This window comes from Neodiprion pinetum, chromosome 7, assembly GCF_021155775.2.
Source record: "Neodiprion pinetum isolate iyNeoPine1 chromosome 7, iyNeoPine1.2, whole genome shotgun sequence".
Taxonomy (NCBI): Eukaryota; Metazoa; Arthropoda; class Insecta; order Hymenoptera; family Diprionidae; genus Neodiprion; species Neodiprion pinetum.
The window spans coordinates 16,105,247-16,128,762 of record NC_060238.1 but is presented as its reverse complement, the minus strand read 5'-3'; the positions used below and the strand labels follow the sequence as shown (position 1 = coordinate 16,128,762).

At 37.6% G+C, this 23,516-nt stretch overlaps 2 protein-coding genes across 2 annotated transcripts in view; one reads left to right on the top strand and one right to left on the bottom strand.

The window, feature by feature from the left end:
- LOC124223701 (ras-like protein RAS2) overlaps positions 1-23,516 on the top strand; it is a 308,087-nt gene that overhangs the window by 211,286 nt on the left and 73,285 nt on the right. The gene's annotated exons all lie outside the window — the stretch shown is intronic.
- Positions 15,846-19,298, bottom strand: LOC124223703 (uncharacterized). Its single transcript, XM_046635935.1, has 4 exons — positions 19,040-19,298; positions 17,763-18,684; positions 16,402-17,625; positions 15,846-15,948 (listed from the first exon to the last, which is right to left on the bottom strand). Exons 1-4 carry the CDS (start codon positions 19,296-19,298, stop codon positions 15,846-15,848), a joined length of 2,508 nt encoding a protein of 835 aa, XP_046491891.1.

The following is a 23,516-nucleotide window of genomic DNA, read 5'->3' as shown; positions in this document are numbered from 1 at the left end:
AAATTCAAAAATGTCTTCGGGAAAGGTTACACTCCCAATTGGACGACCGAAATATTCTCGATAAGTCGAGTGGAAAATACTCATCCTCTAACGTACAACCTCAAAGACTACCGAGATCAACCTATCGCTGGTGGTTTCTACGAACAAGAGCTCCTCAACGTTAAACATCGGAATATCTATCTGGTGTAGAAGGTGCTCAAGAAGCGCGGAAGAAAAATATACGTTAAATGGTTAGGTTTTGACAATACACACAACAGTTGAATAAACGAATCGGACATGTAACATTGAATCAATGAGATTTTTGTAAAAACGTATGTGCCTCTTTATTTTGTATCCGACACATAACAAGTATGCATCTTTATTTTCTAGAAAATCGACAGACATATGCATCGTTGTACAATTTTTTATATTTCGGAGCGTTCTTATTCACCATCCTACATAATAATATTTTATACATCATAGTACAGTTATAAATTACAAAGCTAAGGTGCAGGCTTGTAGCCCTACGGAAGCGTCTGGGTTGTGTTTTAAAACACGATCCGCTTGTCGTCATTCCAGCTCAGTGCCACTTTCTGCTGTTCTACGGTGTATACCTCGTGCTTTCGACTCAATATCAAATGCTAATTTGTAAACAAATTTTCACGGTTCAAAACACATTCCAAATAATCGTTGAAAGTTATTTTCCTCAACGCTGATCCTTTGACACCTTTGGCACGTTTATTGTCTTTCTCATCTCCCAAGACTCGGAATGCGTACAACTTAGCTCTTAATCCTACAAATTCCAGCATTATTTTTCCATTATTCTTCATCTTTCATCAAGCCGAGAACTTTTTTGTTTGCTCGAGGTATTCCGTAAACGTTGTCAAGCGGATAATCAGACGTATCGAATTGGTGCAAGTCCTCCTTCATGTGTTCGTATATGTCGGGGACGGTAAAATTGTAAATCAAACTGTCGGTATCCGTGTACATTAATTTTGCTCGGTTGCCGAATTTCTGCTTGATGTAATTGTAATGAAAATCGTAGATATATGTTTTAGCCAGATCCATGGTGGAGAAACCTGCATACAATGGTTTATTCAACTTGACTTTCGTCTTACTCCTTTCAACGATAATTATATCTTTGTCGAAAACGGTGCAGCTTTGAAAATTGGGTTTGGCTATGGTGGCTCTAGCACCGTATCTTCCATCCCATTTCGTGATCAGCCTGACATCTCTATACTTCCTAACATTTTCTATAGTTTTGCCAAAAACTGCGTTGTTCATTAACTTGTAAAAATTTTTCTCAAATTCGTTGTCAGATTTTTTTCGCAATTCCGTATTCAAATCTATATATTTTCTCAGCCACCGGGTTTGCCTGAATTTGAGAACTCTATGAATTTTGAGTGATTTTCAGCCTAATTGTAAGCATTGTTTCAAAACGCGGTAGTGAACAACGTAGTTTTTCTTGGAAAATAGCGTGGGTGTCAATTTCGGTTGCTCACTATTCGAGATCGGAGGTATGTAGTGCTCCGGACACAGTGGTAAATCCTTATGAATTTCATGCAGTTCCTCAGGATATTCCAAATCAACCTCCAGTATGTAACCAAACTCCGCGTCGTCCGAGATGGTAAGAACGTCGCATTGTCGGAAGTCTGATAACCATTCGAAGGAACTGTATGGCAGAGCAAAGCTCATAGCAGCACCGTACAAATTATTAACGTCAAAGTACATGAGATAAGATTCTTCGACCTCAGGATCGAATTCCTCTCCCATATATCTATTGTTGGCCTTTGCGTATCTGTTCGAACACTGTGACACACCACCACGAATACCCTTTTCTATAAACACAACCATGTCCATGTCGGTGAGAAGCTCGAGTTCAATGCCTGTACATTTTAACATTGCATCAAACGACAGACCGGGCGCTGTGTAGTAATGTAACGGGTCCAGTTTGTACGTCGTCCAACAGCTCTGTCGAAAGTTTTGAAAAACGTCGGCCAGTAAAAACACGTCCGTCTGTAAATACAAGTCCGAATACTCTCCCAAAGTTTGAACGTTGAAAGTTTGCCAAACTTTACATGCATGTGCATAGTCGTCGTCTGATATATCCCGATCATTTAATTTTGAGTAAAATTGTTGTTTGGATGGTAACCGTGTGTCCTCGAGCTTCTCCCAACTGTCTATGTATTCGTACGGGAACACTCCTTTTCTGGTCAATAACTGAAATTTATCTGAGCTATGATAAAATTTTCGTGTGATTGATTTCTGATCATCACCGAGATACGTTGCTAATTTCTCAAGACTACTGGGCATGAAGCGGTACGAATCTACGAATCTAAACTTTATATCCGTTCCCTTAACGAATTTTGTAAATGAAATGTACTTTTCTTTGTTTACGGGTAGAAGCTCAGTTGTGCCCTCGAACGATGTAGCCAGTACTTTGATCAGAAAATGTGAATCGTAACCCGACAGATTGTGGAATATCACTGGGATAATGTGCGAATTTTGGTAATTTAGATTGCAACCTCGGTGAGCAGCACCACGGTACTTTCCCGTGAAATGGCAGTGATCACGATGTTTCACGTCTGCGAGTGTAAACGGTTTTTCACAAATGTGACACACTGTCGTTGAATAAAATTCGTTGATTTGATTGAAATTTAGTGGTTCCATCGGTACAACAGTCTTGTAGTATCCCTCTAACGAATGTGCCAATTCCGCTAACTCGTTCACAAACCATTGAACGCAAGTCTCTCCACGATTAATTTTGAATTTTGAAAGCGAATCGTCAAACGCACAATGTAGATAGTAAGCTATACTATACGGAAGATGCTTCTGATAAATTGTTCTATTTTCCCCAAAACTTTCACGTGTGGGTTGCAGTGAACATTCGTGATCCGCGTAAATACAGAATGAAACGGTTTCTTTGTGCTTGAAATTTTTGAATTTCAGTATTTTTTCCTCATCTGTAGGTAGAATAACTTTGGTTTTGTTTAAATTCATGCAATCAGCTCGGTGCTTCAACAAACATCTTTCGAAATTAAAATGAGACAGACACCTATCGCACAACCAAGTACGGCATTTATGCTTAGAAATTTGAGATCTTGTTAATCGAGACAGATTTCGAATACAAGTAAAATGAAAAATTCTGTTTTTTTCATAATTTTCCATACTATCATCGTCATCGTCAGGGATTTCAGTCTCGATCGCCAAAAGATGAATTGTAAGTTTATCAGACTCATTCTGACTCAGGTGAATCGGTACTATTTCACTTTTTTTCCGATCACCTTGGTCTACACCGTAAACGTTAATTGAAAGGCCGTTAAGCTTCTTAAATTTTGAAATGGTGTTTTTGTCTAGAGACATAGGAAACTTTATACCATCATACCGTAGCACTGAGCTGAAATGTGGGTACGAGCTGGTCGCGTTAGGATGGTTGTTGTCGGCTGGGAACAGAGCTGCGGTGACCGACCAAAGAAAGCAGTAAGAGTCGTTGTTTCTGATGTTTACTACAGCCTTCTTATCACTGATATGCTTAGGTAACGGGGTGTATGTGAAGACACCGCTTCGTAGTGGCACGTACTTGTTGATATTCACAGTCAAATTGATCATTTCGGTCAGCGACCAGCCCGAATCCTTTTCCTGGAAATCTTCCACCTTTTTCAACAAACGCTCCGTCGCGTTTTCGATGAACCATTCGTTGATATCCGTTGTCTGGAGGATGATTTCATTTCTCGTATTAAAAAATTTGATCTCTTCCACCGTGCGATCAACTTTTCTAAGTTCAAATTTACAAGCCAGGATAACGTTGGCTTTCAAGCTCCTGTCTTTCTTCAGAGCGTTTTTCAGCCTTGTCACAGCTAGTACTTTTGCATCTTCTAGAAATCTCTCCACATCTTTATGCTTCAAATTGACGATGGATTCAGTTCGAATTCTACTCTCGAAAGCTGATTCCAAATCTTCCCACCGTACTCGATCGCTTTTTCGTCGGCTTCGTAATCCATCACCCACTTTCTGCAATTGTTGAAATTTGACTGTCAACGATTTCAGAATTCCAATTGTAGTCAAAATTCTTGTCTTCTCCCCGATCGTTGAGGCGTTGTTGCGTAAGATTTTATTCAAAAGCCTGATATTTTGGGTTCCGAGTCGAATCCATTTTGCAATCTCTGCCGGTGACGATTTTTCCGATAAAATCTTGAACGCCGATTCCATAACATCGATCAATCTCAAACACTTCGCGGATTCCATCTTGAGCTTTTTCCTCACGTATACTTGACAGCTTGTGACGTAATGATCGTTTTCTGTGATGAGCGTCCTTTTTATAGGGCAGCTGTACGGATGCGCGCGCACCTTTTGGCATTCCAAGAGCGATAGTAACCCGACACCGCAGATCCATGGCTTTGAATGTACCGCGACTCTCGGTCGACCTTGGATATCAAACCGACATCCGAGTGAGTGAAAAACAATTCTCGGAACCATTAATTTTGGAATGTCACGTGGTTGATAAGGTGGGAAAGGAATGTGAGGTGGTTGATATCAAACCAACATCCGAATAAGTGAAACACGATTCTCGGAACCATTAATTTTGGAATGTCACGTGGTTGATAAGGTGGGAAAGGAATGTGAGGTGGTTGACGTCACACATCAGCAGTCCTACCCCGGGAAAGGAATTTGGAGTGGTTCATGTTACACATCAGCAGTCCTATCGTGGGAGAAGAATGCGGGACGGTAAAAAAGTTCTCGCCCCCGCTGCGCCCTCTACCGTTGGCAGGCGAGCACTACAGACCTTCGGTCGGTAAGATTGTCGGTAAAACAGCACGATTTTGACCCTCGATCGATACAACTGTCGGTAAGGTTGCACGGTTTTGACCTTCGGTACGGCAGACTGTGACGTCATCGCGAAAAAGGGTTTGAGTCTGGGCTGCGCGGAGCGGAAAAGGGTTTGAGTCTGGGGAGAATGTATAGGCGGACTGGTCGGCTTGGTCGGTAAGTGTCGGTAACAGGAATCTGCGTGTAGAACCCCTCTTACTCTACTACTAGAATCGAACTTTTGGATCGAGACAATAGATCTTTTGTATTGATACTTTAGTAATCGATTTTTTCTAGAATCGTTTCCAAGTCTGCAAGGATCGGATTAGGTTCTTAAATCTTTAATTAAAAAAAGTTTTGAAAGTCTATTTTGGCGTTCTGTATTTTATGGATAATATAGGTTTGAGAATACAAAAGAATCGACCAATTTCTAGCGCTGAGAATAATAGAATATATAGAATAAATCTAATATCACAACTAATAAAAAAAGCTTTTCATCTAGTCGGCTGGGTTTGTGTAATATGTATATGAGAACTATTGCTGTTATAAACCCAATATGACCCAAAGCAAACTATTGTTAAATATCAAAACTGTTGAATAAGTACTACATTTGTGTGACACGATTTTTAATCTCTAATATATCTACCGGTTTCCAGTTAAACTAAAAAGTAAAAATAACGATCAATCTTCTGAAGATAAATCTTTTGTATCCGATTTTTTGGATGTATCGATTTTTCCAAAATCAATTCGAATCGATTCTGAGAATCGATCTCTTGCTTGAGATCGCCCATCCCTAGTGTTTAGTTATGAATTAGCTAACTGCTGTTTCAAGTAATTTCTCTTGTAATATTTTTCACTTTACTGCAACGAGTAATGCAATAGATCTCTTGAAAACACGAAGATTATTCAATCATTTCTGTAACTTATTATTATTTGCATAAGCAATAAATATATGAAATAATATGTATACGTGCCAACCTCTCGTCGGATAAACGTATCCTGATCTAATCAACCACGCGAAACTCATACGGGCTTCCATTTATATTTCTCGCACGTCAGAACATCAGAACGTTCAAGTGCAAGCGGCCTGGTCCCAACGAAGTGCAGAGTGGGGGGCCATAGCACGCGAGGGGCATAGACTTAAGTCCCGCCCACTCTTCCCCTTGGCTGCCTGGCTTGAGTAGCGTGGGAAGCCAAAGTTTCCGCGCGAGCTCGGTAGACAACGTCCTTTTTATTCAAATTAATCGACACGAACAATGAAATGTGGTCAGCAAAGGTCACTGAATGGGTGAAAGACTCAATATTTTTAATGTCCGATTTTATATAAAAATTGTCTATACAAGTGCCACCTTCACATGTTGGGTTTGATCTTGTGACACCGTTAAAATATGGAATTTATCCGCAATTCAGGAAATTAGTTAGAAATCTATCAGTTATTTCATCCGGACTAATCAAGTTTATATTAAAGTCACCAGCCATGACATGATTAACATTCTTTTTATTGCTACTAATATAGCACTTGACAGCATCAACATAGTCAGTTTCATTTATATCGTATGATCTATATGTTCCAGTCACTTTTATCACTTTACCTTTTTTACCTTTTACTATTGTTGATAGAAATTTAATTCCATTTATTTTCTCAACGATCACGGAATGATCTATACATCTTCTTACATAAATAATGACACCATCTGCTTTATTCACATGACTATAGTAGATAGGATATGAGAGTTCTAAATCAAAAAATACCCATGATATTGCTACCGGCGGTTAACACACATGACCAGGGTGGCCACCCGTCTGGAAAACCGGGAAAACAGGGAAATGTCAGGGAATTTTGTATGTCAGGGAAAAGTCAGAGAAATGTCAGGTAATTTTTTGGTTGTTCAGGGACTTTTTATAGAACTCACGGATTTAAAAAACTTTGTCCATAAAATTGAGATGCTATCACCGCATCGTCACAATTTTTCTTCTCTTCTTATTGACGATTATAAGCTTAGTTGCTGATTGTCACATGAATTCAGTAGTACGAGCAGACAGCGGTTTGATTTATCTATGACCGTCACTGTGTGTGGAGACGCAAGTTCACCGACGCCTAATAGTCTAGAAAAAATGAAACCTCAGATTTTTGGCAATAACTCGAAAAAGTAAAAGCGCTAGCGAAAATTTTAAAAAGATTCTTAAAGAGGAGGAAATTTCCAATAAAGAAGTACGAGCACTCGGAATTCTATCTTCAGTATTAATAATTTTAATTTAACGCTGAAAATAGGACTCTGCGCAACTGTTACGGCATAGACGCGCCGCGTCTGGACAGTACACCGCATAAAATAAGTGTTCTGCTGTATTAAATATCAATTTAAAAATTTTGATAAATTGTGGTGTATTCTTAACGCTTCAAAGAAAGATGTCCCGTTGGAAAAAAATTTTTAAGTTTATTTTCAAAAAGTTACACATTCGTTAATTAGTCACAATTCTTCGAACCGCGATTTTCATTGCAAACAGCATAAATGTTCAAATAATAGCTCTAAAAATATTTCGCTTCTTGGAGCCCCTTCTTAAATATATACTTAACAAGACCAAGCAAATGGAAATTTTTATTTTTTGTCAACTTTCAAAAATCATAATGAACGGAATGAACAACTTTTCAAAACTTTTATAACTTTAATATATTTGGCCATACTTTACCTAGGTTACTATAGTTTTTAGTGATTTCTGCACAAATTGCGCATCAAAATTTTAGGGAAAAATAATGATTTTAGTCAGGGAAAACCGGGAAATGTCAGGGAATTCCGTGAGCGGAATTGAGTGGCCACCCTGATGACGTCACCAGTATAATCGCCCGATTTTGCCGTGTGACGAGCGGCCAATTTGATACTAGCCATTTTGATTTTTGCTGAGCCGGATGAGCAGCCATTTTGATTTTTGCTTAGCCGGATGAGCAGCCATTTTGATTTTTTCACCGTCACCCGTAAACTTTCACGCTAATAGTTTGCACCCAGGGCGAAAAATAACATTTTCCACATACATCGAATACATTCTTTTGTGTTAACCGACCGGATGGCGACACCACAATTAGATAGGCCGGGAATGTTGATGACGATCCGTAAACTTTCACTTTCAAGAATTTATTGTGGGGGGAGAGTGTGGTTGGTTGGTATATAAATCGCGAGCTCATTCAACACGTTATATTGTTCTCATAATTTTCCTATTGTGAACTTCAGTATCCATAGTACGTCAAATTTATGAAATCTACATCGAACGTGATGGATGTAAATAAAATCAACCTCGTCTGTCACCTAAACTGACATCTAAAACAGATAATAATATTCAATATCGAAAGAAAACATATGAATTAAAACAGTTCAGTATTTTTCTCAGGCCTACATCTGCTCATGAAATTGAGAAACTCATTAATAACTTAAAGATGAAATCTGGTGGAGTTGATAATATTAATAGTAAGGTTTTAAAATGTTTAAATAATAAAATTAGTGGTCCACTTGAACATATATTTAATATTTGTTTTAATAAAGGCATCTGGCCGAGTGCTTTGAAAGCCGCGGAAATAATTCCAGTTTTTAAAACTGGTGATTAATATAAGCCATCAAACTATAGACCAATTTCGATAATTTTTTGAAAAAATGATCTTGACCTTGTAGTATACGTGTTGTTGTAGGATCTTGGAAATGTAGGTTATTAATTTAACAACAAGTTTTAGTTGTCAACGTTTCGACTCTGATTGGAGTCATCCTCAGGACAATTTAATGCATCTATTGAAAACATCTGATTGTAATACATTGTTGGTACCGTCGGAACAACATTATGATATATGATAAGTGTTAGAAATGTGTAACATCGCCAATCACTCCGATGCTGTCAATCATAGACAAGACATCGAAAATTAAAGCGAAATTTATATTAAATTAATCAAGGATATGAAGGCGTAGGCAGTTCAACGACCTCTTCATCATATGGTTAAGAACGACCTTCTCACTTATCTCACATTTTTTATACCTCTAATCACTCCTCTGTTCTTATCTATGTTCAATCGGCACAAGAAACGGATTACTTTATTTACTCATTGTCCTTCAACTCTCTTTCGTCAATGTTTTTATAACAAAGTTTTATTATATTCGAAAAATTTGACTGTTTGTTTTTTATCATCAACAAGGTATTCGAACGACCTTCTTATTTACGGGATGTGAACGACCTCCCACACATCTCACACGTTTATATACATATTTGTTTACTCTCTTCTTCTCATCCTCTTTCATTCTCCACAAGTAAAGGGTTTATATTCCCCCCGCCCACTGTCTCCAACTCCTGTCAGTAACGATCTTTGATAGAGTAGTTGCCTTTTGACCAGACCATCTTTTAACCATCAATAAAATATGAAGACAGAAGATAAAGAAAGTGAGAAAAAAGTGACAATAAACATCTTAACTGTGTTATTATATTATTTTATCGAATTACTTCTCACCGTTTGTAACATTTGACTACTTCATATAAGGTTAGTGTTCCTTTGTTTCTATATAGACGATTTGGTTAATTTTATTATTATTTTAATTTCTTATCATGTACCATAATGTTGTTCCGATGGTACCAACAATGTATTACAATCAGATGTTTTTAATAGATGCATTAAACTGTCCTGAGGATGACTCCAATTAGAGTCGAAACGTTGACAACTAAAACTTGATGCTAAATTATTGACCTACATTTCCAAGATTCTACAACAACAATTTCCTTAATATCCAATGTTGCTAAAATAATGAAAAAAATAGTATATGCAAGATTAATTAATTTTGTAAACAAACATAAAATTATATCTGATAGGCAGTACGGTTTTGTCAAGAACAGAGGTACTAAAGATGCGATCAACTTTGTTACTGAATATGTATACAAAAAACTAGACACTAATTGCCCAACTCCGATAGCTTTTCTGGATTTGGCAAAAGCCTCTGATACTGTTAACCATTCAATTTTGCTTAATAAATTAGAAGCGTATGGAATAAGAGGTTGTGTTTTGGAGCTGATTGGAAGCTACCTTAGCGATAGATAGATAGATTTATTAGAGGCTAGGGATCCAGAAGTCAATGGCTAGAGTTCCCGTATAGCCTAGTGAGCCTAGTGAGAGATATCAATGCGTTAAAATAGATGATAAGTTAAGGGGGGAACCCAGTTTAGACCGATCGAAAAATCGTCTTTTTTTATTGCATGAATCGTTAGTATAACTATTCAAGAATATGTGGTCAAAATTTCAAAGCAAAATTCCCATTAGTTCGAATGCAATGAGCACTTAAGTGACCGCCCGCGCACGCCCGTCGGTTCTGAGAAGAAGCGCACGGTAATTATAACGGTGATGGAGATTCGAAAACGTTCACAGCAATTCTAAATTTGAATCCCTACGGTAATGAACTGAAAGTTGTTAAAAGTGAATGTATAGGGCATGTTCAGAAAAGGATGGGAACTCGGCTCCGAAACATCATGAAAGATAAAAAACTGGGCGGAAAAGGAAAATTGACAGAGGCGTTGGTGAAAAAGCTCAGCACGTACTACGGCTTAGCGATTCGAAGAAATATAAACAGCGTCGAAGACATGAAGAAGGCTATAATGGCAACTTTTCAGCACATGATATCCACAGACAACAATCCACAACATGACAACTGTCCAGAGGGAGAAGATAGCTGGTGCAAGTGGCAGCAAGCTAAAGCACTTGGAACAGAGCCTGAACCGCACCCTGCCCCATTACACCCCGACGTTGAAAAAGAAATTCTTCCGATATACGAAGATTTATCGAGAGACGATCTGCTGACGAGATGCTTAGGCGGTCATACGCAGAATGCGAATGAAAGTTTCAATTCAACCGTTTGGCGACTGGCTCCAAAGCATCTACATGCTGGTTTAAGAATAGTCGAGGTTGCAGCATTCTTGGCTACTGCATTATTCAATGAAGGAAATTCAGCCCTTCTAATGCTGATGAATGAATTAAATATCGTCGTTGGCTCACAGAGCTTCAATTATGCCGAGAGCATGGACAGAAAGCGCGTGACGAGACAGAGTAGGCGCAGCTCATTGGAGACGAAGGAAGGTCGTATAGCTCGTCAAGCGGAGTTGCAAGCTAAAAATGACGCATATGAGCAAGAAGAGGGATTGCTATATCGTGCTGGAATAGCTGATTAACCGGTGAGCATTTTTTATAATTAATTACTGCCTTGAATTTCTCGTTTTCGCTACATTTTATTTCAAACGCGTTTTTCTCGAAACGACTTTTTTTCGACTTGCGTGCATTCTAGCTCAAGAAGTTATTGATCAATCGTTCTGAAATTTGGTGTAGATATTCTTTATTCAATTCCACGTAATATGAACCTCATTCAGGGATTATATTGTTATTAAAAATATATGTTTTTATGCAAGAAAGATGAAAAAATGTAGTATAAAAACATGACATTGTGTTCAAACACCTCAAAAACATGCAATTTTCAATTTGTTTGATCAAAATTAGGTTCATATTCTTAGAAAATATGTTTTTAATGAAAAAAAAAAATCCTGATGATTACAGATCAAAATTGCGACGTCAGGGATGTACGCAAGCCAAATGCTCGGATGACAATCGCCCATGGACTCCACGCGGTAACTTCACTATTTCCGGCGGAAATCGTTTGAAAAAATTTCAAAGTGTACTTGAAAACATAAATAAAATATCCTCCAAGTTTAAACATTTTGTGATTATTCCTTCCTGGTTAAAAAAAATCATGAAAAACAGCAAAATTTCGACCTCATAAACCGGGTTCCCCCCTTAAGTAAACGGATGCTTGTTAAAGTAGGAGTGCCCCAGGGTACTACCCTCGGTCCACTGTTGTTTATTTTATATATCAATGATATTTTCAAAGTTGTCCCAATCGGGTCTCTTGTTTCATATGCAGATGACACAGCGGTGTTGTGCTCTGGCAAAAATTGGAATGATGTTAGATTAAAACTTAATAATTGGCTAAGGAATTTGAATCTGTGGTTGTGTACAAATCAGTTATCACTCAATACACGGCTCTACAAAAAAAATTTTGTTCTTTGTCCCAAAGTTTATTTTATGATTTTCTGGTTAATTATGAACAAAAACGAAAAGAAAATACCTTTTTTGGTATAGAGTTTGCTTTTGTAATAGTTATAGTAAAAATACTAATTTTTAAATTTTTTATAAATTTTAATTATTTTTAACACATTCAAAATTACCGCGGGGTTTTTGTTGGTCCGCAAATCAAACAGATTTTCGCCGATGAAAAATTTCCAACGTTGCTGAATCGTACTCAAAAAGCGAGCTGGAACAGTTTCAAAGCAGTCGTTTCTGGATTTTTAGAAAATAACAAAGCTGAAAACTACAAAAAGCTACTTGAGGATATGCTAAAAAATTTTAAGGGCATGGGCTGCAGGATGTCATTAAAAGTACATATGCTGCATGCTCATTTAGATAAATTTAAAATCAACATGGGAGCGTACTCAGAAGAGCAAGGAGAACGTTTTCATCAGGACATTTTGAGCTTCGGACAACGTTATCAAGGCCAATACAATGAAAACATGATGGGAGACTATATTTGGGGTTTATTGAGAGAAAGTACTTACGAACATGAAAGAAAAAGTAAAAGCGTGCACTTTTAAATTATTTTCTATTTTTTAGTAAGTTATTTTGATAGTGAATCTTAATAAAAATAATAAAAATGTTTATTTAAATGGTTTCATCTTTAATTGATAATTAAAACCACAGATTTTGAAAAATATCGTTCAATCGGTCTCCTAAATACAAAAGCAAACTTTTTCATGCTTTTTTTTTTTTTTCGTCTAATTACGAACTAAAGAATCGAAATTCAATACTTTAAAGTCTAGGTAAAATTTTGTGTTGACCCGTGATATTGATAGGTCTTCTTTCATCACCTTTGGTCGTTACGTAGACAGTATACCAAGTGAATTTGAACTAAATATCGATAATAAAAAGTTGTTACGAGTGCAATATTATAAATATCTGGGTTTAATTATTAATAGTCATATAAAATCGGACTATCACATAATAGAGCTATCAAAAAAATTAAAATATTTAATTTTTCTATTTCATAGAATAAGTAGTTTCATGAATAAGCAAACGCTAAAAATAATTTATCATGCCCTTATAGAAAGCATTATAAACTATGGAATAACGGCGTGGGGAAGTGCTTATAATAATATATTCAAATCTATCTTGGCCAATCAGAGGAAAATTATTAATAAAATAGGCGAAAATATTGATAGTATACTTGACATAAGTAAAACCTATATTCTCAGTGCATTGTTAATGTTTTATGACGAATGCAAAGTTGAATATGGAAAAGTATTTGTAAATACTAGAAATAGATCTATTTCTTTGCCAAAGATAAATAAAAATATTGCTAGTCAAAGTGCTAGATTCACTGCGTTTAAATACTTTAATAAGCTACCCAGTAATTTAAAGAGCTTAAAAAGTGATAAGAAATCAATTAAGAATAATCTCCTGAAATGGATTATAAATATATGAAGTCTAGTTGAACTATACTTTGGCACAAAACTTTAATTAGTAATGTGCTGTATTTTTGGTATGAAAAGAAGAAAAAAAAAATAAAAATTATCTCTTTTTTATATGAATTCGCTATCTTGAATTAAATATTATACCAGTCCTATGCACAGATGCTTTCGCATCTCTATAGGACAGATAGTCATATATAATTATATACGTGTATAAATATATTGATCTGTACTTTTAACTGGTAAAATGAACAAATAAAAATAAATAGCGTGTTGTTGGCAAGTGTTTCCTTTTTTCTCTAAAATTACCCTTCCTCTCTCCGCGGTACTGAGCTACCCAGCATATTACCTGAGGATTAGCGAAGATAAAGATTTCGAGGCGTGTTACTCACGCCAGGCGCCCAACAGAATCTCGCGATATTTTTCGTAAGATAAAAATTTTTCCAGCTTACATCGCGGGCCGCCAATGTATTGAGTGGGCGGTAAGTTCTCGATCACTTCTCCGGGTGGCCGAGGTGCATTAAAAATCAGCGTCACAGTATATAGATAAGAAATTAATTGTAGCCAACAGGTTTGGTTTCTGTGGCTTTAGCCCAGAAATCCGCAGTATAAATTTCGTACATTTGAAAAAAAAGAACCAGCCGGATAAGTGCCATGGTTCCCGAGAACAGTTACCGTTTTAAAGTCGAATCGTTTTAAAGCGTACGGCTCCAATCTCTACTCGAGTGCCGTCGTATCCTCCACGACGCATTGTGGGGCGAAAGGCCGCATATGCGGATATAGCGAAATATCTCGTAAAATATTCCCTTTTCGATGGTCTTACCCCTATACTTTTATATGCAGAATAACCTAGAGAATAAATTTTTATAAAAAATGTACAACTTAATACTAAAAAATAAAATCTTTTTAAAAATCATGAAAAAATAATTTGAATGTGATAATAACATTATCATCTTAAGTATCTTTTAAAACACGACAATTTTTAATTAAACTATTTTTTCATAACACCTACTATTTATAAGTTATTGATCTCTTAAGCTTTACATGGCATATCGTCTAATAAACCTGATATCAGCTCCGTGTTACTATATAAAAGTATTTTCTTATCTAGTGGATTAGTTTTATCGACTGGTATAGATATTTTCTTCATTTCTTCACAGAACTGTCTTACCTGTTTCACGTGTTCTGGGTGTTATTGAATAAAATTAAATGATTAAACGAACTTACCAAGTGAAGTTCTATCATAATTGTATGAAGCGCCTCTTCCTCGAGATCAACTGGTAGTGCCCCTACTCCACACCGATGTCGCCACATATTTCATAGTTATATATCGAAAAAGTCGGCCCTGCACCCTTGTTTCCTAGATCTAGACATTCTTTGAAAGCGTTGCCGTTGTATTAGGGGTATGTAATCGTTTATTAGATGGGTATTTTTGGGTGGGTGTTGATCATCTCGGAAGAGGCGCTTCATACAATTATGATAGAACTTCACTTGGTAAGTTCGTTTAATCATTTAATTGTATTGCGCGTCTCTTCCTCGAGATCAACTGGTAGATGTTTAAAGCTAATAACGGCAACCAATATTATTTATTAGTTTTGTGTTATACGTTGTGTCTTAACACTACTAATGTTATTGCGAGTTCAAGATCGCTCGTGCGTAAGAATCCTTATCTCTACTGACATTTAAATGATAAAATTTAGCGAAGGTTTCAGATCCCGTTGTCCAGCCTGCAGTTTTTCTTATCGTTTCTATATCGATGTTGTTTCTTTTCGCTGCAGACGTGGATGCGTGGCGTGTGCTGTGTGCTGTAAATTTGTCCGTATTTGCTCCGCTATTTTTCAATGTCAATTTGACCCATCGACTCAGGGTTTGCGATGAGACGGCTTGAAATGGTTTTTTGAACGATAGGAAGAGATCTATCGTGGAGCCTCTTGAGGTTTTTGTTCTCTCCAGATAGTTTTGTAAGGCTGATGCCGAACAAAGTTTTTCGTCTTCCGCGTAGAAGGGTATGATTAATAGCGGCTATTTTCGATTAGCGCCCGTAGTTTTGATTCGATCCGGGATTCTAATCTCGAACGCATTTCCCACTCTTTGAATATTCTCGACGTTTATTTTTGAGTATGTTTGCATCCTATGTCCCGTGATTAAGGCTAGCAGGGTAATCAGTTTCATGGTTAAATCTTTCAGCGAGAGATTTTCATTTTTTGGCAGAGACTTGAAATAATTAAGAACAATCTTTGGTTCCCAGATTGAATCGTATTTTGGTCTCGTTGGTCTCAAGCTGTGTACTGCTTTGAAAAACCTTTTGATATGGTGATCTTGTCCCACTTCCGGCCCGATAATAAGCGAAATTGCGGATCTGAGGGTGTTGAGCGACCCATGGGAGGCTCCCGTGTCGTATGTTTTTGCGAGGAATTTTAAAATATCTGACACCGTTGCTTCGTATGGAGAAATGTTATTCTCGGAGCAATGGATCCACCAGCGTTTTAACGCGCCGTCATATTATTTAAGCGACGATTCGCTTACGGATGATGTCATGATCTGGATTGCTGTTTCTGGTAATTTTCTCCTTTCGAATGCCTGCTCGATAGCTTTCCGGCAACCAGGGAAATGTTCTGCCAAATTGCGTGAGGTTCCCTGTTAGAAAAAATTATTAAGTTAATGTTAGGTTTGAAGACAATGGGCTCTGCAGCGAGCATTGCCTGAAATTTGGGGTACCAGGGTTGAGCTGGCCACTCTGGTACTACTACGATCCCTTGCGCTTCGCGTTCGATTTTTTGTAGTGTGCGTAAAATTAGTGGAAAGGGTGGAAAAGCGTAGAAATATTGGTTCCATGGGACCGTGAAAGCGTCTACCGCTACAGACCCAGGGTCTCTTCGCCAAGAAATATATTTTTTGCATTTCGCGTTTTTTCGACTCGCAAATAAGTCTATCTCAGGCATCCCGAATTTTTCAACAATCGTTCGAAAAGTTGTGTTTTCTAATTCGAATTCGGTTTCCGGTTCCAATCTGCGGGATTCTTCATCCGCTTCTACGTTCATTTTTGAACTTATATAAGACGCAAATACCCATATGTTTTTATTTTCGCACCAATCCCAGATATCTCTTGTTACTTTGTTTAAGTGGGGGTATTGAATTCCTCCTTCTCGATTGATGTACGAGATCGCGGTTGTATTGTCTATTCTAAGGAGTATCTGACGGTTTTGTAAGTTTTTCGCGAAGCATTTGAGGCCAAAAAAGGCTGCCAATAGCTCGAGATAATTTATATGGGACAGACGCTCGTTCTCATTCCAGTGTCCGTGAGATCTTTCGCCTTTGCAAAATACTCCCCATCCCGATAGCGAGGCGTCCGAAAAGATCTCAAGAGTAAAATTCGAATCTCGAATTGGCTTTATTGAGGATTCAATCTTTGATTCCCACCAGGTGAGATCCGGCGAAAGAGTTTCCGGTACATTCATGTATCCCTCATATTTTCCGCCGTTGGATCTGAGGGCTAAGTATTTTGCTCGCTCAAAAGCTTTAGTATGGCCCCAGCCGTAGTTGACCGCAAAGCACGCTGACACTAAAGTACCGAGGAATTGTGCGAATTTCCGAATTTTTACGGAATCTCGAATTTTCAACTGAGCGCTTTTTTCTTTGATACTTTCTTTTTTCTCTTTTGTTAATTCTACAGTCCATCGTACGGAATCAAAATAAAACCCTAAAAATTTGCAACGTTGGGACGGTGTGATTTGACTTTTATTTTCGTTTATAATGAATCCTAGTTTTTTCAGGAGTTTGCAAGTCTCTCTGACGTTATCTTGGCACGTGGTGTACGTGTCTCCAAAAAGTAAAAAGTCATCGAGATATAGCACGGACAAATATCCTCTTTTCCTCAGGTGCGAAATTACTGGTTTCATTATTTTCGTAAAAACCAACGGAGCGACGCTAAGGCCGAATGGCAAACATGTAAATTCAAAATATTGTTGATCTAACTGGAACCGTATGTATTTTCTGTGTGTTTTCGCGAGTTGAATCAGGTAATACGCGTCTTTAAGGTCCAAAGTGGCCATAAAGCACTGAGGGCTTATGAGTCTGAGAGCTGTTTTCCGGTCTTCCATTTTGAAATGTTCCGTTATGACGAAAGCGTTCAGTTCCTTCAAATTTATAATCAACCGCTTCGAACCGTCGGGTTTCGGTCGTAGAAAAATGTTTGACATGAATTGATTTTTTGCCGGATTACATTTAGCGATGGCTCCTTTTCTGAGCAGATCGTCTACTAGTTTTAAGGTTTCTTGTTTTTCTGAGGGGGACCGCGCGGGTTCGATAGGCACCCTGTTTTGTTCATCTGTTAGTGAAAACGGTATTTTGTATCCCTCGACCCATGAAAGGATCTTTTGATCCGACGTTATTGCTCGCCAATTTTTTAAGAAAAATTGTAAACTACCTGCCGTGATACCTACAAGGTTTACCGTCGTCGGTTCTGAGAGTTGTTGTCTCTTCGCTCATACGGTTTGTGGTGTGATTGGCTCGGCTGTGTTCGCTGGGATGGGTATTTCTTCTGCGCTTGAGATCCTGTGTATTTCTGCCCCCCGGTCGTTCCCGATTGTGTTTTTTGCGCTTGGTAACGCGGCGGGGTCTTGAAGTTTTTTGAGTTTTTTGGTGTTTGATTTTTTGTTGCAGGTTTTAGCTCATTAAGTGACCGTCCCAAGTTTTTGGCTGACCGCAACCGATCCTCGCGATCCTTTCCGCATAGCCATTCGTCTGTTGTTGAATTTTGCAGTGCGTCCTTCACCGATATTTTTAGCGGCGCTAAGATAAGGCTTTTCCTTACTGCGGTTTCTTCGCGTTGAAGATCTGCGGGAAGTCTCGCCGTGTCGCTGATCGATTCTATTAATGCAAGGTCGGCATCGTTATCCCTTTTTATGATTGTTGCCAAAGCTTTCCCTTGAGCGGAAAGGCATGCTGCAATCCTTTCTTGTTTTGAGATGATGCGGATATCTCGTTTTACGACCGTCTCCGTTGAGACCGCTTTTAGCTCGGGATTCACTTTTGGCGGATCAATGAACATGCAGTTGCTTGGCGGAGGGTATTTTTCGATGATTGACGTCTTTAGCTCTGGTGGCAGACCTTGTTTGAATATTTCCTCCCATCGTACTGCGATAGGTTTTGGAAGTTCCGGTCCCAGGACCCTGTCTGGGGCAATCCGTTTCCCCATAGCTTTGAGGAAGTTTTCTGCCAGGCCCCCTGACTCATCGACTCCTGGGTTCGGTGGTGTCTCAGCTCTCGTAGTTGTGGGATCGACGTCTTCAGCGCGTCTCGCGTCTCCCTGTGGTTCGACGACGGGTACTTCCCCGGTCGCTGTATCGTCGGCTTGTGAACCTGAGGCCCGACCTGTATGCATGAATGAGGAATATTTTCTATGTGATACATCACAGTTGCGGCTTCGTTTCAATAATGTTCGTGTAAATATATATATACATATATATATTTATACATATATATATGTATACATTTTTGCCATCGCTTCCTCGATTGGTTGAAACCTTACGAGTGGCATTGTTTTGGATTTTCCAATTTGTTGGGCATGAGTTACAACTCCTCTCTAAGGGCTACAGCCCGTGCAGAGTGCCGAATTCGCTACAGTGAAATGATCACGCTTGACGGGTAAGACGACCTAGCCTGCAAAATATTTCCCTTTTCCTTTCCCATTCATGGGGATTCCGAGGACAGCGGGGAGACAACTTACCATTTTCCATATTATTTCGTGAAAAACTGTCAGTTTCCCAATTTCTCGTCGGGGATTCGTAGCCGCGTCTTCTCTTTCCGAGGTTATGATCTCGCGGCGAGCGCGAGTCGGACGACGACGACGAGGCGTGCCTGCGACGCCGTTTCTTTTTCGACTTTTTCTTCGCCAATTTTTGTTCCAATCGTTTTATTCGTTTTTCCAGAAGTCCTCCGTCGTTTTCTTTTCCCGAATCTGTACTTCTGCTCCGGTTCCGGAACATTTTTAATGTTTTTTGTGTACTTCATTATTTTATTTTTTATCTTTTGATTGCGGCTTGTCGGCACAAAAAAGAAGAATGACTAGATCTAGGAAACAAGGGTGCAGGGCCGACTTTTTCGATATATAACTATGAAATATGTGGCGACATCGGTGTGGAGTAGGGGCACTACCAGTTGATCTCGAGGAAGAGACGCGCAATACAATCATATATGAATTTTGCGTCGTCCGATATTTCAATTGTTTCTCCACAATAAAATCAATCATTTCTGGGTTATTTCTTACTTTCTGCGTTCTTCTCCGTTCATGTCTTTCCCCTAACCCCCTAAAAGATTTACATGTATTTGGAAGTACATGAGATGATCTAGGAATCAAATTTAACACACTGTCTGGGATCTCAAATTCCTTATTCAACAATGCCTTATTAGTGTATATAATCAGTGTAGATGCATCTGACCCAATCATTCCGTCAACACGGAAATTTGTGGACAGTAAGATAGAAGAACCATCCGAGGATGTGAATAATCTTTTAGAGTTCGATGATAACGACACAGATCATAATGAATAAAAATACTTGTCATTGTTATATTTGTCCCAGAAAATGTCAAAGGCAAGGGGACTCACATTAAACAAACACCCCAAAGGGATGAGATATCTGCCACATGCTTGCCACTCCTTGTCGTTGATCCTGGATAACGTTAAGACCAAAAATTGGTGAAAATTATTTTATTTTAGATAAAAACGCTAATACAACATTTATGATTACATGATATTGAAATTAAAAAAAAATATTTTTTGTATAAATTTTTTTAAATATATACATTAAATTTATGTGTAGAGAATATTTTATGGAAAATATTGTTTTGGGTTTGGGATACCTTCTGCAAAGCACCTTAAATGTCTTTCATGGAACACCCTATATATCTAAAAATAATAACAAAATTAAAATATGCACCTATCTCTCCGTCATTCAGGTTCATTTAATATAATATAGAACGATTCCGAACTCTGTTATGACGCTTTACCGCGTTATTGTACGTTTCAACGCAATTTTTTTTCATAAAAGGGGTGCCCAGGGGTGGAGACTGTAGAGGGTTTTGTAAACTAGATACTTTCCGCAATCGATAGGTATATTGCACATGTCGGACCGTTTTGGAACGTAAACTTTTTAATAATTTGAAGTTGTGGACCACAATTACATTGATTACATTATTTTCAAGACGTGTATTGTGCATATCCAAATGATTTTTCACTGTAAGGATGATCTGGACAGCAAGTTTGACTCTTATTTTGTATGGTATAAGAGTTGTAGCTATCGTTGTTGTTTACTTTTAATGTGGGAGTTCTCAACAGCGATATGTACCGTTACGATAGAACATCACTAGCTGCTCTAACGGTAAACTTTGTTAAATATTTTCAGTAGCAATTTCGGTCGAAATTAATGATTCAAACATAATTTTTGATAGATTGGAGTATAAAGAAGAAGGAAATGTGCCGAAACTAGAAATTCTTGCAATTTTAATCTTTTGTCCCGATGTCCGGTTTTCGATCGCTTCCCCCGACTGTGCGACGGTACCACTCGCACGATTCGGCGCGGGTGCCAGGTTCTACTGACATTTTCTTTTCAGACAAAAATTTTCAAAACATCATAAACCTTATTAAAAATCGAAAAACCTCAATTGTCACCGTGGTTTACCAAAATTTGGACATTTCTCTAAACGTAAAGAAATCAGGGCCTATTCTGGGGCAGGGAACCTGGGGGTTCTCGTTGATTTACGACCTCGATTAAAAGAATACCGGTTATTTTTTTCAAACTGAGATTGTTCAAATACTTTGGATGTGAATTACGGATAAAATGAACCACTGATTTCTGGATTTTCATAGTCATATATTTAAATTTGATATTGTTGCCAAGCCATTGGAAAAAGGACTCTTTGTAACCGTTTTTTGCAGTTTGCATCTCGAATTTTGCAATGCAAAATTGGAAAAAAATAATTTTTCTCTTAGGAATTTTTGTCGACAAACAAATAATATCATGTACATTTCTATGCCCAAAGCCGTGATTTCGTAGTTATTTCAATAAAACTGAAAAGAAAACTATCATTTTGCATTAATTGATTTTATTTATTAACTTACTGACAGATTCCGTCCGGTAGGGGCCGAGATTTTGAAATAATACATCTTATTGAATACATTCCAAAACAAAGAACAACTAGCCTCGTTCCCCGATTTGGTTAAGTCAGAGGTCACGAACTGCTTGGATAACTGGTCTATAGGTACGCTTGATCTATCTACCCCATCTGCGCCGGAATTCGGAATACGTAATTCCACGCATTGTACGGATTGTTTATTTCGCTGAAATTCGTAGACTTGAAAAGTGAAATAATTCAATTAAATATTTGCCTCCCGACTTGCCATTTGTGCATGCACGATTTTTCACAACCAATATCACTTTGAAACCGATATTTGTACATTCACAATTTTTGTACAAATACTCACAATATTTGAAAGAGACGAAGATTCCCGAAAAATCATGCCTTCTGTTATTCGTTTTGGTTTGTGAAAATCAATATTCACATTTTCTTCGCCCAAATATATTATTCTCCAGATTGCTTTTGTGTTGTATTCTGCGCCGTTTTATGATAACTTTTTAAAATGTTCGTGTTTTGAATTCCGTATGATTTGATGATTTAATGGAAAAATTTAAGCACTCTTTGGTCCTACCATTTAATACAATTCTTACAATTTATGAAGAATTGTATTTTGCATATTTCTTTGTAGCATAATATTGAAAAAACATTCGACTGAATTTGGTTTCATGTTAGTTTTCAAATTTATACATGTCATGAACGGATTCATAGCGGTCTTATCATTTTAAAACTCGAGACGAATTATTATGCATCTTTAGAAGGTATAGTTAGTAAGTTATATACTATTAGTTACTTTCTAATCTAGTACGACGTTGATCACCAATTTTCATATACAACATTTTATGTCGCCACAAGATTACAACAAAATCGTTTTGCTAGATTGGTAATGTTACAGTTGCCTTGCAGCAATGCAGCAATGTTGTAACAATGTTGTTACGTACTCCCCCGGGAGGAGGTTCCGGCAAGATGGCAACAACATTATGGTGTGATATGGCAACAGCATATTTGAAATAAGTTTGGGAATAAATAAATGCTTAGATATTTAAAATGGATGGATAGTCTGATATCCAGTAAAGTTTACTGAGTAAACGAAACAATATCCATTACAATTCAAATCAATAAATTTCATTAGCAGCTCTGGACTGTACGTACAATTTTGGTAGGAGCGTAAAAACATATCATGAGTAGCACAGATATTGAGTGTTCAGTGACGGAACCAAATCCCGAATGAATTTACGAGTTCTGATTGCTGAAGCTTAATAAGTCTATAATAGTTCTTCTTTCATTTAGCCGTGAAAATTTGAAACTCTTCTCCATGCCTGGTGACCGACTGTGGAACCTATTCCAGACTCTAAATTCAATCAATTCTGGACGAAAGCTTTTCTTGTATAAAATTGGTCCACTCACCGAGTTTAATATTCAATTTAATGCGCAAAGTGTGTCGATGAATGTGATATGAGCCTCATTTGTTTGTGAATTTAACACGAACATGAATAAATTTAACGAACAATTTTAGTAATGGAACATTTATAACGAGTTTTATCCAATTGTAACATACCTATATATTCCAAAAATTCGTATCATAGACGACAAAATGATGTCTAATGCAACATTGCAATGTGACTTAAAAGTATTATGTCGACAATACAGTTATGTCATATCGCAGTACAATATATCTACAATATATAATAAATATTGCGAATATAAAGCAAGATTGTAAGCTCTATACAATATTGCAGTAATACAAAATGTTCTATAAGTTGGACATAAAGAGATTGTCAAATATGTACGCACTCACGATCAGACGCATTCGGTATACTTGTTTCTTGCCTTATCATTAATATTTCTTCAGAGGTTCCGATTATCTTTATCTTCCTTCTAATGAATTGGGAGATTTTCTTGCGTATGAAGGTCAATGAGACGGAAGAGTTAACTTGCTAACGTTTCGGCCCGAGTGGTGGCCCTCTTCAGAACGAATGCCTTTCATTTAACATCTGTCACACATATAGAAATTGCAAGATATAAAAAAAGTAACAAGCAATGCATCAATTTATAGTAACATAAACTAAACT